The sequence below is a fragment of the Crocodylus siamensis genome, chromosome 10 (genome assembly GCF_052110815.1).
Source record: "Crocodylus siamensis isolate JL-2025a chromosome 10, ASM5211081v1, whole genome shotgun sequence".
Taxonomy (NCBI): Eukaryota; Metazoa; Chordata; order Crocodylia; family Crocodylidae; genus Crocodylus; species Crocodylus siamensis.
In genome coordinates, this window is record NC_143404.1 from 71,751,279 (window position 1) to 71,767,705 (window position 16,427).

Consider the following 16,427-nt stretch of genomic DNA (forward strand, 5'->3'; position numbering starts at 1 on the left):
GGGCTGCAGCTGGCGCAGACGTGGCCCGTGGAGCCGGGGGCTGCTGTAGGGTCTCGGGGGTCAGCGGACCCCCCGCCCCCAGCTCCCGTCCAGCCCCGGCCGGCGGCTCTGCCCCGCGCTGGTCCTTTGCTCTGCCCGCAGCTGGGCCCCTGGCCCTCCGCGCACAGCAGCGGTCCTCCACGCCCGCCTGCCCACGCCCGCTCCTCCCGTGGCTGCCGGGGCTCGCGTCTGATCCCGGTCCCTGCAGGCACCGGCCCGGCGCCACACCCCCGGGGCGCAGCTGTGAGCCGGACACCAGAGCACGGCAGGTCCCCCCCCCCCCCCCCCCCCCCCCCGCGCATGGTTTAGGAGCCATCAAGCACGGCCGCTTGGTGCCAGCCGGGGAGCACCCTCCCGGGCATCCAGCACCCCCCGCCCCAGTGCCGCGGAGCCCCCCGCCGCAGCCGGCGGCGCCGCTCCTGCCCCCACGCCCGGGAAAGGGACCTCTCCCGGGAATAGCCAACACATTTGGCAGGATTTAATCTCCGCCGTGGCCTGCGTGGCGGCCAGGGCGCAGCTCTTGCGTGCAATTCAGGCGTCCGGCATCCGAGCAGTTGCCAAGTCGGATAATCCAGTTAATGCGATGTCCCAATTACCGAGCACATCCGGCCTGGGGGGAGCAGAAGCAGAGCCAAGCTGGATTTTTCCAGCTCTGCGGCCGAAGCCTCTTTCTTGCTCGCCGCTCCGGCCGCAGAGGGCTTTTGGCAGCGCGGGAGCTGGGCGTTGCTGCGGGGCGCTTCCCGGGGGAGGCCTCCGAGCCGGGCGGCACGGCGGGCGGGTGTGAGAGGCGGGGGTGGCTGGTGCCGCCCAGGGGTCCCGTGCCCGGCACCGGGGCGCGCTCCGCCTCGCGTTGGCGGCTGGGGCGGGGGGAAATGAGCCCCGTGCTCCCGCACAGGAGGGCTGCGATCTCACCCTGCCCGGGGCGAAACCTGCCGCAAGGCTCCGCAGTCCCCGGCAGCGCCCGGGCTCAGGCAGCGGGTGCTCCGCCGGCCGCCGTGCCCCGGGCCTCCCCGTGCTGACACAGCCGCCGCCCGCGGCGCTGCGCACTCTGCCCCGCAGCCGGCGAGACCGGGCCGCCCAGGGGCTGTGGGGCCGGCGCCGGGCGATGCCGGCACGGCAAACGCCGCCCACGAGAGCCCGGAAAGCACCCCGCGAGCAGAAGAGGCGCCGGGCCTGGCCCTCAGCAGCCTCGGGGACGATGCTCCGGCTCCAGGGCAGCGCTCCCCCTTTCCCGCCGGTCCAGCTCGGCAGGCTGCGACGGGCGCTGCACGGCTCTCGTCCGGCGCCCCGGACCCCGCGGGCCCCGAGAGAGCAAACGCAGGCCTCCTCCGGGATCACACGCGGAGGCGGGCCGGGACGGAGCTGCGCGTGCAGCGGCGCTGCGGAGGTGGCGGCTGGGGCTGACCAGGAGCGGGGTGCTGGGAGGTGTCGCCGTGCGGGGGGCCGGCCCGGGCGGGGAGAGAGGCGGCGCGGAGGGGCTCGGGGAGGGGCAGGCGCCCGCCTGCATGTGCTCGCCTCTACGACGGCATGTGAAACTTGAGCTGCCCGCGGCGGGCTGAGGAAGGAGAGGAAAAAAGATACGAGTATTGTTTTTAGACAGCGCTTTTTTTTCCTCCCCTGCTGCGCAAGAGGGGCCGGGGCTGCCGCTCCAGCCGGGCTCACGGTAAAAGGCTGCTCGGGGGAGAGGCAATGCCTGGACCCCGCTCCCCAGCCGGGCTGTGAAGAGCCCCAGGACCGGCTCTGCGCGCGGCCGGCGCTGCGGGGCCGGGCGGGGCCGCGCCATGCGGGGCGTCCGGCTGCAGCTCCTGGCCCTGGCCTGCGTGACGGCCGCTCTCGGGGCCGAGGGCGCCCAGCGGAGGGCCACGGCCGGCGCCGGCCGGCGCCGAGCCCACCGGGTGCAGCACGGGCAGTGCAGCTACACCTTCGTGCTGCCCGAGGCCGAGCCCCCGCCCTGCCAGCCCCCCGGGGCGCCCGCCAGCCCCAACACGCTGCAGAGGGACGCGCCCGCCAGCGACTGGCCCGCGCAGCGCGTGCAGCAGCTGGAGCGGGTCCTGGAGAACAACACCCAGTGGCTGCTGAAGGTGAGCGGGCAGGGGAGAGGGGCCGGGGAAAGCACCGGGTGGGCTGGTGGTGGGCTGGGGAGGTGCAGATGGAGGGGTGGGGAGCAGCAGGCCTTCCAGCCTGCCCCGCGCGCTGATTGGGCTCTGATGTCCGCCCCAGCCCGTCCTCTGAGCTGGGAAGGGAGGGGGCATTGCAGGAATGACCAGGAGGGCTCCCAGCCCCGTCTCCATCCGTGCCTCCGGGGCTTGGCTGGCCACCTTCTGTAACATGGCGCCCGCGGGGCCCAGAGGGGCCTTAGGGCATCCACAGAGGATGCAAAGCAGACTTGTGGAGGCCAGCTTCCAACTCTAATCAATGGCAATTAGGTCCCCAAATCCCTCAGGCACTGAAGCTTTGCACCATGCCTCTCCCCCCTGGCCCGAGCGTGGTAGAGGTGTGACCGCTGACAGCTCAGGACCCTGCCTGGGCCAGGCGCTAGGGCAGCTCCAGAGCCCACGGTGCTTGGAGCGGGGGCAGATCTTGGCAGAAAGGCGCGTTTCCACCCCCGGCTCCCAGCAGAGAGGAGCCGTGATGCAGTTGTGATCCTGAGCGATGGGACTGGGAGGTGGGCTCCGTGTGCAAGCCTTAGCACGGGGGTCTTTGCACAGCGTGTGCTCCAGGGGCACCGGGTGAACGTGCATGAACATGGGGTACGGTGCGTGCACGGTTAACGGTGTGGTGTCTGCAGCGAGAGGGACGAGGCGTCGACGACCCCGGTCCTGCTGCCGTGCTCCCCCCTCCGTGCAGGGGAGAGACGAGAGAGTGTGGGCACATCCAAGGGCAACGTGACCCCCGTGCTCCAGGCAGGGCCACGTATGTCCTGGCACGCCAAAGCAGAGGCGCGTGGGCTGGGGTGCCCTTGGGGTACAATGCACAGCAGCTCGGACACCTTCCCTGGCTCCACGCTTCAGCAGGGAGGGGTCTTAGCTGAGAGCAGGGTCCTGGCCATGGGGACTGCCAGGGCCTGGCTGTTTGCAGTCCGGCGCTGCTGTGGAGCTGCATGGTCGAAGCATCTCCTTGCAATGTATTTTGCTGCCCCGTGGGCGTCAGGGCAGCACACAAGCCAAGCCCAGAGGACAGCTGCCAAGGGAGACCGACCAGGACCTACCATCCCACCGGACCCGGGACTCAGCTCAGCCCTTCCTCCCGCTCAAGCTCCTGCCAATCTCTTCCGACCCCGGGATGTCCCGGGCGAGCTCTTCCCGTAGCGGATGTGCCGCCCGTTGCGTGCGGCGGTGCTCCGGAGAAGGTCTCCTGGCCCCCGGGGCTGGAGGAGCTGCATTCGCAGTAACGGAAGCACAGTCCTGAGGTCTGCTTGCCTGGGCTGCGCCAAGGCCCGAATGCCTTGCCTGCTTCATGCCCTCTCCCGAGCAGCTGGGCAAGGGCAGCGGAGCCAGGCAGTCAGCAGAGTCCCCCGTGCGGCTGGTCCTGGCTCCCTTGAAGGACTAAGAGGGGGTCTAACAAGCCTGGGCTGGGGATGGACTCTGTGGGCCTGGCTCCCAGACCTCACGCGACCAGCAGGGTTGGGGACCAGGACAGCAACGTGCCCGATGGAGATAGCAAATGTCTAGGGGTTTTGGCAGTCATTTTGACCTCTGGCCGGGAGGCAGAGTCCTAGCTCTGGTCCTGACAGCAGGCAACGACGTGCAAGTCAAGCAGCAGATTACAAGGAGCCGCCGGCTGAGCTCCTGGGGAGACGCAGCTCGAAGCGGCGCGGCTCCACGGCCCCAGCGCAGCAGCGCGGGGGTGCCCCTCTCGCCACGGCCGGATGAGCCTCGCCCAGCTGCACCCAGCCCAGGGGCCGTGTCCCCACGGGCCTCGCACTTGCTTCTGGGGCCACGAGCCACTCTGTGATGCCTCCCCAGCAAGTCAGTGGGGAATTTGTCGCTCCCACGGGGCGCGGGAGAGGCCCCAAAGGATGGGCCGTGGTCGAGGGGGTCGTTTGACCATCTTGCTGGAAGCAGGCGGGTGCCAGTTTGACTGAGCGCAGCAGGCGAGCTGAAGCTCCGCGGGCCAGCCGTGCCCGGCCGGTGGGCGACACCGGGCAGCCCAGATCTCCAAACCAGCCTGGCTCCGGCCGCAGCACGAGCTCTGCAGCCCAGGCCCCTCTCAGGGGAGCCGGCAAGGAGCAGCCCGGCGAGGAAGAGCGCGGCGGTCGACTCCACATCTGCCGGCAGCCGCCTGCGTCAGACCCGGGAATAGCTCTGGCCCGGATAGGCTCTGGGGCAGAGGTCAAGTCCCTGAACGGCTGGAAATATTGAGCGTAGCGAGGCACCAGCAAGCAGGACTCGGGGCTCTTTTGCAGAGGAGGCGGCTGGTCCAGGAGACGCTGAGACACCCAGCGCTGGAGCAGTTATCCCGAGTGCCCAGACTGGCCTGAGAGCAACGAGCTGCCCCCTCCACCTGTTTTCCTCCTCCTCCCCCAAAAACCAGAACTCTCCATTTTTTCCCTTCCCGTTAAATAAGCAGCCAGCTGCCCCTTCATCCCCGAAGGCCTCTCCGGGCTGGGGAGTGCCAGCAGTCCTGGGGAGAGAGCGAGTCCTGGACAAGCCTCCTGCTGCACAGGATGCAGCTCTTTGGCTGGTCGCTGTATGGATTAAGCCAGGCCTGAGACTATGGGGTGGGATCGAGGGGCCCACGGCACAGGATCCGCTCCTGAAGACTGAACCAGAAGACACACACGCATGTGTATGATGCACGCACACGTGCACCTCCTTGATGGAGCAGATCCTTGGCTGGGGTGGGAAAGCCCACATATCTGCTGGGGTGCAGAGCCGGGGTTTCGGCGGTGGCAGGCACCGGAGCACGTATATGCTGCTCCGTGCTGGTGGAGGATGGACGGCAAGAGGAGCCCAAGGGCAGGAGTGCCATGGGACGATAGGAGGTGGCAGGGCACGGCACTGCACTTCCCCAAAGGAAAGGCTTGAAGGGGTTTGGGTGCTGCTACATCTCCCTCCTCCCCGTTGCTGTGATGCTGGGAGCAGCTGGATGTCAGCTTCTCCATGCGCCAGCGCTCTCTCGGGAGCCCGGGGAGCCGTCAGGCTTGGGTGTGAGCAGCGTCGGCTCTGCATACGCACCAAGTCCCCAGCACGGCCACTTCACGCTCACGCCCTGCCCAGGGCTGATGGGGACTGCGTGCGGCAGGGCCGGGATTCCCACCCCCGGGCAGGGCGAGGGTGTTCGGTGCCCACTGTGCTCAGGCCGCGGAGCAGAGAGCTGGGGCTTGCCGAGCAAGGGCAGCTCCAAGGCTGAGCCTCCAGCACCGCTGCCTGCTGCTCTGCTCTGCCAGGAGAGGGGCTTTTTCTTTCCCAGCTGAGCGGGAGCTGCAGAAAGGGGGCTGTTTTTTTTGGACCGGGGGCTTGAATCAACAGTGTGGGCAGGGGGAGGCACCGGGGTCAGGGACAGAAGAGATGCTCCCTGCCAGCTCAGCAGAGAAGCGATGCGCTCCTCCAGGCAGAGGGCCCTTGGCTGGATCCTCGTCTGCCCCGGCTGTCCGGAGGAGCGGGCAGCTGGCATGGCCAGCATCCATCCCTGGAGCCTGGGAGGGGGTGATGCTGAGGCTGGGCGTGGGAGTGACACAAGCAGGGGGATCCTAGGGTGCAAACACCCTGCACCACATGGGGGTAAAGGCCACTTTGTTCAGGCCTCGTTGTTCCCAGAGAATCGGAATAAGGTGATGCCCCTTGAAATAGCGTGCACACCCTCTCTTGCTGGGGTGTGCGGTGCAGAGATAAGCCTGGGCAGCGTGGGTGCAAGCAGCCGGGCTTTATTCTGGAGGCCCTTGCACGCTGGCTGCCAGCTGCCCCAGACTGGGACAGGCGTGCCTGGCCAGGGCCCATTGGTGCAGCGCTGTGCACACCCCAAGGCCGGCACTGCACATCCCGGTGTCAGCCCAGACACGGCCAAGGCTTGTTGGCCAGGCTTGGTTCCTCTGCTGCCCTCCATCCTCTGGCCTTCGCAAGAAAGACCTGTGAAGGCCTGACCGCGAGCAAGCCCTGAGCCCGTTCCCGTAGGATGGAGGCTGTGCCGTGGCTCTGAGGCCAGGTGCCCGCGTTGGCCCCCTCTCCCCTGCCACCTCTCCTAGCTCCTCTTCCTGGCACGAAGTGCCCACCTGCCAGAGGAGGGTGTTTCCCTTTGCAGGGCAGGGCGTCCCCAGAGGCAGGGGCTACAGCAGACCCCCAAAGTGAACTCAGCCAGTCTCTGCACCCGTCTCTCCCCCCCTGGCTGGATCCAAAGTCATCTCCTGGCCCGAGAGCCGCGGTGGCCAAAGCCAGGCTGAACTTTTCCACACGCAGTTACGGCCGAGAGATGTTTATTTAAAACAAGAAACCCAAAAGGGGAATAAAAAAAAGTCCTTGCCCTGTGAAGCAACAAGATTAATGATGTAGTTAGAGGGAAGAGCTCCAGGAATAGCTGTGCTTGGGGAAATGTTTTCCAGACCCGGGTCCCCTGCTCCCCTCGCCTTCCTCCCCGCCAGCATGCGGGACGGGGCCCTGCGCACGCGGCGGCTCAGGCGGAAACGCGGGCGGCTCAGCACCCCTTCACCTCTGCAGAAACATCGAGCCCCTTTGACTCCTCTCTCACCCCAAAGCTCTCTGGCCCTTCTTCCCCCTCCCCAGCATGTCTCAAACTCCAGCAAGGAGTGGTCACAGAGGGATGATATTTCAGCCCAACGTCTGCTTGTCTGCGAAGGAGAGAGCTCACCGGGCTGCCAGCAGGATTTCATCATGTAAAAACAAGTGCAAAAAGTAGTGCAAAGCACTGCAATCCTCCCTCACCGCAATAACCGTCCTGGGCTGCAGTCCTGCCTCTTTCCACCCCCCGCCCCCCCCCAAAAAAGCCAGGCCCGGAGCAGAGCTTGTTCCCTCCTGGGAGCCACTTTCATGGGTCTCTTTTGGGTGACGCTTGCCCTGGAAAGGGTGGTAGGGTCTGGGGAAGTCAGGCTCCCACCCAGATTTCAGCCGCAGAGCTTGGAGCAATCCAGGCAGAGGTGTTCGCACATGTGATTGCACACCTGGTTCCAGCCGATGTGCCGAATCCCTGTGCAAAGACCTTCGACACCTCCCCAGCCGCAGGAGCCGGGGAGCCTGTGAGAGACGCCGCGACTGCAGCCCCGCTCGGCTCGGCCGTGCCAGCCCTACGAGAGCGGCGTCGGGGCTGAACAAGGCAGCGCCCATCCTCGGTCCCTCCCGGCCACCAGACGCAGGCCGCTGGCTCCCTGCTACGGGGCAGGAGACCTCGCCACCGAGGGGCAAGCAGAGTTGGGATTTCTCCGTCCCGGCGGGCTGAGTGTGGCATGGCTGAACTCCCAGAAATGCATCTGATCAAGTGATTTGGGTTCACAAAAGCTTGTGCCTTCTCCCTCATTTAGCTGGCCTATAAAAAAGGCTCATTGTTACCCTGCCTTCCTCCCAGAAGTGGTCACCTGAGATCTGCTGGAGTGGAAACTTCACCTAAAATCCCTGTAGGAGTCAAGAGTGTCTGGGAGGCGCGTTTCCCCAGCAGCCGAAGGAAGAGGGAGCGACGGGGGCTTTGGAGTTGCAGCCTGCGTCCCCCCGTCCCGCGAGCCGCGGCGCAGGGGCTCAGGGTCCACACGGAGCTGCCCCTGCATTCGGGGCTGGGCCGCGCGGCGCTCTCCACGTGAACGAGCTCCCTGCCAGCTCTTGGCAGCCAGGCGGGAGCGGGAGCGGGAGCCGGGAGGTCAGCTCTTCAGCGTGTGAACCCTTCGCCCTCCCTTCCCGGGCCTGCTGCCAGCCCCAGAGTCGGGAACAAACTCCAGATTCACCTGCCGGGCTCATGGAGACCGACAGGCCCGAGCACGTCCAAGCAGGCACAGACCTCCGAGGAGGGAGACTCCACCACCGCTCTGGTGAGGAAGATTTTCCTAATATCCAGCCTCAACTACCCTTGCTGCAGCTTGAGCCCATTGCTCCTTCTGTCGTCTGCCCCCACTGAGACCAGCCCGGCTCCGTCCTCTTTGCAGCCCCCCGGCAGGGAGCTGAAGGCTGCTGTTCAATCCCCCTCGGTCTTCTCTTTTGCAGACTCAATCAGCCCATTTCCCTCAGCCTCTCCTCACACGTCCTGCCCCCCACCCCCAAACCATTTCTACTACCCTCCGCTGGACTCTCTCCAACGTGTCCACATCCTTTCTATAGTGGGGGGTCCACAACTGGACACCAGACTCCAGATGTGGCCTCACCGGTGCTGAATAGCAGGGAAGAGTTGCTGCCCTCCACCCGCTGGCAACGCTGCTACCGATGCCGCCCAGGATGCCGTTGGCCCTCTTGGCACCACGGGCGCACTGCTGGCTCGTATTCAGCTTCTTGTCCCCTGTCCCCCCAGCTCCTTTTCTGCAGAGCTGCTGCCCAGCCCGTCGCCCCCAGCCTGCCCCGGTGCAGGGGATCGCTCCCTCCTCAGTGCAGGACTTTGCACTTGTCCTTGTTGAACCTCAGGAGATCCCTGTTGGCCCAATCCTCCCATTTGTCTAGGTCAGTCTGAATCCTACCCTCCAGCATAGCTACTACTCCCCCCATCTGCAAATGTGCTGAGGGTGCACTTGGTGCCATCTTCCAGGTCATTGATGAAGATATTAAGCAAAACCAGTCTCAGGACCGACCCCTGGGGCACTGTGCTTGATACCGGCTGCCAACGGGGCATCAAGCCATTGACTACTACCCTCTGAGCCCGATGACATTTCCCAGCTGGTCACAGCGGTGCCTTTTATCTCACCCACGTCCGTCAGCCAGAGCCGTGCTCCCCTCCAAGAGCTGGGTGCCGTCATCCCTGGGCACCACCCTCACCCCAGACCCGGGCTGCAGGCTGCACCTTGCAGCACCCGGAGACCTGCCGGGCCTTTCCCCCATTCACTTTGAGAGCGAGTTTTGCTGCCTGTGGGACCTTGCACTCGATACGTGCTGTTTAGATGCATGTTACAAAATGGCACCAAAAATCGCCGTGTGCGATGGATAAAGTTTGTCCCTTGCTCTGCTCCCCAAGGGCCATGGAGGCAGGCAGGGTGATCAGGGGTCTGCTGTGCTTGACAGGCCGGAGTGGGCTGTGGCTGGTCAGATCGGAGTTAAGAAGCAGAGGGCAAGATCTGGGGACACATCCAGCAGATTTTAACCCCTTGAGATGCTGCCCTAGGCTCCCTGGCCGTTGCTGGCTGGCCGTCCTCTCTGTAGGGACTGCAAGCACCTTGGGGCAGAGCCCCTCTTGCTCTGTGCATGGATGGCTCCCAGCACTGGGTGCGCCGTGTCCTCCCATGAGACGGACCAGCCATAGGACATGAAGCTAGAGCTGATCCCTCTGGGATCTCCCCCATCCCTACCTCCACCACCACCGCGCTGAGGCCGGGGTCATGTTGTAGCGGGGATGGTCCCAGGCACGTGACAGAAGCAAGGTGTATTCAGTGACATCGTGCGGCAGACCTGCCACAAAGCTGGGAGAGAGCTCAGCCCACGGCCCCTGCTCTCCTTTGGGCTACAAAGCTTTTCTTCCCCCTCTTCTACTCCTCCTCACCAGGGTTTAGCTACACGGGGGAGACTGAATCCACCAAGACGGGTTTCCAAAGTGCAACAGAGTGGGACGTGGCCTTGCTGGGGGGACATCTGTCCTCTCCAGCTACCTCTGGAGAATGTCCTGGCAAGAAAATAGCACCTAAAGTAACTCACGGGAATTTCCAGCCTTTCAGAGAAAACTGGCAAAGAAGGGGTGGATGCTGGCGGGAACACGCCGATCTGGATTGTGCGGTTCCAGCTGCACAATTGTCTTCGGCTCGCAGATCCTCGGCGGAGGAGAAGGATCAAGATAAACAACACATTCAGAGCTGTGCTGGCAGTGAAGCCAAAGTAAAATATACCAACCTCTTCCCCACCCGCCCCGGATCACGAACAAATAAATACAAGCTGCGTCTGGCCCAGGCTGGGCCGGGAGTTCAGCCCGCGGGGTCTGCAAAGGCCAGCGTCTCAGCAAGCGCTTCTCTCCCAGGCCGGGAACATCTTACACGTGTTGCATTGCCAGCAGCGGTGGCTGACGGCTCTGAATGTGCCAGGTAAAAGGGAACGACTTGTTCCAGGTCAGTGGCACACCCAGGATGGAGCCCAGCTCTTCGCAGTCGCCAGTCAGTGCTTGACCCCCTGAATGATGCTGCCTCTGTCCAAAAAGCCGATTGCACCTGGGGAAGAGCAGCCACCCTCCAAAACCTCCTGGGATTTTACGACTCATCAGCCCCCAGATTGGCCTTCAGTGTCTGTGTTTCAAGCTGATCTTCGCAGCCTGGAGAAAGGCACTTTTGGGGGTGGGGGAGGACCAAGGGTCATGGCTGCTGTAGATCCCCATCTGCAAGCTGTAAGGCTTGAAGCAAAATGCTTCATACCATGAAAGCTGGCAAAGCTGGTCGCAGCCAGGTCAGGGAAAACCACGCAAGCACACGCCTCTTCCCGGAGCAGAGGACGGTCCTAAGACGCTGCTAATTATGAGTTAATTAATAGTGTGTGGAGGCTGGATCTGGCTTGCGACATCTGCCTCCACTCCCCCGGAGGACTCTGCTGTCTTGAAGGAGCAAGCTAAGTACAGCTGAGCTCACCTGGCCTCCATCAGAAGCTAACGTAGAGGGATTCACAGTGGGCAGGAGGAGGGCACCTGATGCGTGTGGACCATTCTCCGGGCAAGGCACGGGACGCTGGTGAGTGGCACCCGAACACGTGCTGGTTGCAATGGAGGCGGCAGACTTCTACCACTCTGGCTCTTACCCCCCGGGGCGCATGTACACACCACGAGATTTGCCCTTTAAGGTGGCCAGCAGCAGTGATCTGGCAGGAATGGGCAAGGAGAAGAGGCCCCGAGACGGTGTGAGAGACCAGCAGCCAGCTGGATCGGGGGGAAATACTGGTAATTTCAGGGTTTTTAGCAACATTGAAAAAAGCCCTGGGTTTTACTTTGCGTCAGAAAAGCGCCTTGCTTGACCCAAAACAAACTGCTTGAGTTGGTTTGAACATATTCTAAAACTTTTATTTATGCCTTTTCTGGCCTGGTCTTGGCTCAGATCTTGTTCAGACAGAACGTGCCTTCTGAAACAGAAAGTCAAGAGGAGGTTTGTTTAGACACCGTCTAAAATGAACCATTTGAGCATTTCCAAAAAGAAACCCTTGAGTTGAGAAGCTGTTGGAACGTGCAGCGCTTCCCCCTTGCTTGCCCCCTTCCCATGCAACTCGCTGCGTTCCTGCCTGGCTCCAACCTCCCAAACCCCATTCTTCAGCAAATGCCCTATTTCATAAGGAAAAAAGTCCCCCGCTCCAGCTGGGCCTGCTTGACCCGCCATTGCCATCGTGGGAGAGCAGGAGGCAGGGGTCTGGGATTCCCAAGAGAACTCAGCGCGGTCTTAGTTTCCCCCTGACTCACAGACTTTGGTCAGGGCCTCACCAGGCGAATGCAGAAGCAGCTCCAGTGTCTGGTCCTTTGAGTTTTTGGATCCTGTCATGAGATTTGTTCCTGGTTTGCAAATATGCCGAGTGCCCAGGCTGCAGAGACTCTGAACCCCGGGGAAGCAGGGCTCTCCCAAGGACCACCCAGCGGTGGGCATGAAACATCCCCAAGGTCCCCAGGGTCCTGTGGTGGGAAACGGGGGTGCTCTAAGGACATGGTGAGTCTCTAGCAATCCCCGGGCCAAAGAATCCCGGCGGTTCGTCTTCCCAAGGCCCAGACGGGAGAAGAGGACGCGCTGTCCTGCTGATAAGCTTCAAAGGGCGGGGGGGAGATTATGCCATGGCGAGAAGGCTTTCTGCGCCCCGTGGGGCGTTTCTCCCCAGGTCAGCGGTCTGAACACCCCCCGGCCTGGCCTGGCACCAGCAGACGGGAGGGTGTGGGAAGGAAGCTGCCCACGCTGACGCCGTGCCAGCAGGATGCCCCGTGGCTGAGCCCGGGGGGGTTGGTCACGGGCTGTCCCTCTCTGCCCAGCTGGAGAGCTACATTCAGAGGAGCGTGAAGTCGGAGATGGCGCAGATGCAGCAGCACGCGGTGCAGAACCAGACGGCCACCATGCTGGAGATCGGCACCTCGCTGCTGAGCCAGACTGCCGAGCAGACCCGAAAGCTCACCGACGTGGAGGCTCAGGTACCACAGGGGCCTGTGCATGTGGGGGGGGGCGTATGGGACAGCCCCGCGCGTGTCTGGTCTGGGAGGGCACGGCCCCTAGCCGGTAGGGCTCAGCACGGCAGTCGGGAGGCTTGGGGCCTGCCTACCCCCGCTGACCTTGGCAGGGTCACTCCCTGCCTCAGTTTCCCCACCTCCCCTCCTGAAGACATGGTCTACGGAGCCAGAGTACAGCCCGCATGTTTCCTATGGGCCTGGCAGGGATCAGAGCAAGACTCCAGCTTCGATCACCTGCATGGCCATCCTGTTGCTTGCTCACGCAGAAGGACCATGACGTGCTTCCCAGAGATGGGAGCCCTTTACGGGTCTAACTGGGTGCCTGCTGATGGCACGTGGCTGCTGGGAAAGCCTGGAGCAGCCCAGATGGGAAGGGGTGAAAGGATGGGGGGGATCCCCGTTATCAGGCTTCCCCTCTGCTCCGGGCACAGGTCCTGAACCAGACGTCCCGCATCGAGATCCAGCTGCTGGAGAACTCGCTGTCCACCAACAAGCTGGAGAAGCAGCTGCTCCTGCAAACCAACGAGATCCACGCGCTGCAGGGCAGGAACAGGTAGGGGCTGTGGCCCTTGGAGACGCTCACGGGCGGGATCTAGGTGCGCTCTGAGCCCCGGCTCCCCCGGGCCAAGCCCTGGCGGCTCTCGGGTTCCCCGTCCCCGGTGCCGCGCGGCCGGCTCCAGCCCGCCGGGGGAGGAGGTCGCTCAGCCTGGGCACCCGACCCAGCACCTGCCCCCGTCGCAGCCTCCTGGAGGGCCGGGTGCTGGAGATGGAGACCAAGCACCAGACGGAGCTGGAGGGGATCCGCTCCGAGAAGGAGCGGCTGCAGCGCCTGGTGAGCCGCCAGAGCAACACCATCGAGGACCTGGAGAAGTCCCTGCACGCGGCCAGCAGCAACGCCAGCCTGCTCCAGCGCCAGCAGCTGCAGCTCCTGGAGTCCGTGCGCAGCCTGGTCCAGCGGGTCTCGCAGGGCAGAGGTGAGGCCTGCCGCCCGCTGGGGGCTCCAAGCCATGGGGCACCCCCCCATTCTCCTGGCATTTAATGGGCACCCTGACTCCATCCCTCCAGACGCTGGGTTTGGTCTGAGCCCTGCCAAAGCCTGGTTGTTGCTGTGCTCTACCACGTGCATGCAAAGCGCGGTGTAAATGCAATGCCTGGCTAACGCCGTCACTTCCCAGCCACGCGTGTGGGACTCAACCCCCGTCCCGGGGGTCTTTTACTGGTGCCAGGCTCCGGAGCCTGTTACAGGAAGGGGAGGCCAAGACCCTTCCTACTGTCCACTGATGAGTGATTAGCAGGACTGCTGCTAATTTCCCAGCCGCTCATCCCGTGCACAGGCCGTGACACACGGGAAGCAATGCCTCTGTGTGCTTCGGGGGGGCCAGGGCTCCCCGCAGACTCGCGCTCACCCCCCGGTCCTTCCCCCCAGGTGCCCTGCGGAAGGAGGAGGGCACGTTCCAGGACTGCGCGGAGATCCACCGCTCCGGGGCCAGCGCCAGCGGGGTCTACACGCTGCACATCGCCAACATGTCGGAGCCCAAGAAGGTCGGTCCCTGCAGGCCGTGCGCCGGGCTTGGGGGGCTGCAAGCACTGGGCTGGCGAGGTGGGCACTGAGCAGGGTACAACCCCCCACCCTGGGCAAACATAAATCCCCTTCCACGCGCCCAGCCTCTGCTGAGGCTTTGCCTAGGACAGCTCCGGGGCCCGACGTTATCACCACAGTTATAGCGGCGTGGAGTTTAAGGGACTTGACCAAGGGTCGCTGTGTGGCAGAGCCGGGGATCAAACCCGCTGGGCCCTGGCCTGCGTCCCCCCACGTACAGCGCGGCTGCGCGTGGCCCGGGCCGGACGCACGCCCTGGATCTGCTTCTCCCCGCCTCTGCAGGTGTACTGTGACATGGAGACCGAGCGCGGCGGCTGGACTGTCATCCAGCACCGGGCCAACGGCAGCGTGAATTTCCAGCGGAGCTGGAAGGAATACAGACAGGTCTGTGCCGCCTCCAGCTCCCCCGCACAAGGCGCCGAACCGCCGCCGAGGGGGCCAAGCCCCGGCAGCGCCGCCGGAGAGCCCGTAGCGAGGCAGCGCCCCGGGCGCGAGGCCGAGCGGAGCCGTGTTGACCGCCCCCCTCTCCCGCAGGGCTTCGGGGACCCGGCCGGGGAGCACTGGCTGGGCAACGAAGCCGTGCACGTCCTGACCAGCCAGGCGCCCTACACGCTGCGGGTGGAGCTCCTGGACTGGGAGGGCACCAAGGCCTACGCCCACTACGGCAGGGTCCAGCTGGCGAGCGAGCGGCACCTGTACAGGTGGGGCAGGCACACCGCGCCCGGCGAGGACTGGGTCGAAGCCGCTCAGCTCCGTGTCCCGCCCCGGGGCTGGTTTGCGGGCACTGCCGCCGGGGAGCGGAGCTGGCACGGGCTGAGCGGGTCGCCCCGTCTTCCCCCTCCCTGCGCCCACGCGCGCCGCTCTCCCTCCCCAGGCTGACGCTGCGGGGTTACAGCGGCCCGGCGGGGCAGCCCAGCGGCCTGGCCCTGCAGGGCACCAACTTCAGCACCCGCGACGCAGACAACGACAACTGCCTCTGCAAGTGCGCCCAGATGCTGTCTGGAGGTGAGAGGGCTGCAGGCGCCGGGGGGTGAAGGAGGGCCCGGGGGTTATCGCCAGCCTCAGCCAATATTCCCCCTGAAACTGCGAAGACGGAGTCGTGGCGGGTGAAGGATGAGACGGGGCAGGCGCTGCCCCCGCGCCTCCAGCTGGGGCATGCAGCCTCCCAGGCGCCGTGGGCCACCCGACGTGCGGCTCCTCCTGCCCTAACCCGCCTCCTCGCCCCGCTGCAGGGTGGTGGTTCGACGCCTGCGGCCTCTCCAACCTCAACGGCGTCTACTACCCTGCCCGGCACAACGTCCGCAAGCTCAACGGGATCCGGTGGCCTCACTTCCAAGGGCCCAGCTACTCCCTCAAAGGCACACGCATGCTGATCCGACCGGCCGCCGTCTAGGCCCCCGGGCGGCCCGCGTGGTCTGGACCTTGGGGCCACGAGCCCCGGTGCAGAGAGGGCTCCTGGGACCCAGCACGGGGAGCTCTGGGCCTCCGGGGAGAAGGACGAGGCGCTGGGCAGGGTCCATCGCACCCCGCGGGGGAGCTGCCAGGGGGGCTCAGCCCGGAGCCAGGCTGCTACTTCCCCTCTGCTTGCTCCAGCAGCTCAGCGCGAGCTCCACAATGCCCGGTTTTGCCCCCGACCCCGCAGCCCCCAGCCCCGCGGCCAGGCCTCCCGCGGGCTCGCCGTGGACGAGGGTGTTCGATCCGCATGCTTGGCCACCGCAGACACGCGTGCACAGGCACACGCACGTGCACGAGCCGTGCCCCCTCGTGGGGAGCCCGGTGTCGCTGCTGGACCGCACGTGGGAGCTGGCGCCGAGAGCTGGCAGGTGTGGCCGAAAGCCGGTGGGACTGACGTGATGGTGAGAGGGGGAGGAACGGAGGGCTGCAAGGGGGGGTGCCCTGCGGGGCTGGACGTCGAGGTCAGAGATGAGGAGGCCGCAGGGATCAAGGGGCAGGGGGGAAGGTCACGGAGAGCCTGGCGGGGTCCCAGGCCAGCAGGGAAGGACCAGACACTGCCTGAACCGGGACAAGCGGCCGGGGGCTCCTTTCGTCTCGTGGGGCACGGCGGGGAGAGGGAGCAAGGCGGGGGCTTGCAACCTCCCCCCCTGCTCAGCGATGCTCCCTTCGCCGGGCCGCTCCAAGACCGCGCGGCCCACGCGAGCTGGGCTCGGGGCTTTGCCTGCCCCGGGGTGGGGCGTGCCGGGGCAGGAGGGGCAGGGTCCGAGCGGCTCCGCGCGCGCTGCGGGCCGTGCCCTGGGTGCAGGGTGCGCCGGCCTCCACGTGTGTATCAGCTCCATATAAAGGACTGCATTGTAAGCATCACATCTCCTTGGATGGTGATTTCTCTTCCAAGCCCCTGCTAGCACACTCCCCCTTCCCCAGCCCACCCGGGAATCTGGGCCTGGGCTCCTCTCCCTGCCTTGCAGGGCTGGGCTGGGTGCACCTGGAAGCAGCCGCTCCTGCTCCACAGGCAGCCCCATGCAAGGCAGGAGCATCTCAGGGCCGCCCCAGCCCACGGCCGACATGCGCAGCAGCTCCAGCGCCC

At 65.1% G+C, this 16,427-nt stretch overlaps 1 protein-coding gene across 2 annotated transcripts; it reads left to right on the forward strand.

The window, feature by feature from the left end:
* Positions 1–1,601: 1,601 nt before the first annotated feature.
* Positions 1,602–16,223, forward strand: ANGPT4 (angiopoietin 4). 2 transcript variants are annotated; one of them, XM_090064904.1, is made up of 9 exons: positions 1,602–2,120; positions 12,094–12,249; positions 12,717–12,838; positions 13,027–13,259; positions 13,712–13,827; positions 14,168–14,269; positions 14,420–14,586; positions 14,760–14,890; positions 15,118–16,223. In XM_090064904.1, exons 1-9 carry the CDS (start codon positions 1,821–1,823, stop codon positions 15,276–15,278), a joined length of 1,488 nt encoding a protein of 495 aa, XP_089921030.1. In that variant the 5' UTR covers positions 1,602–1,820; the 3' UTR covers positions 15,279–16,223. The 2 variants fall into 2 exon arrangements, with proteins under 2 accessions (XP_089921030.1, XP_089921031.1); XM_090064905.1 differs by having other exon boundaries at positions 2,019–2,120; positions 7,511–12,249.
* Positions 16,224–16,427: the final 204 nt, after the last annotated feature.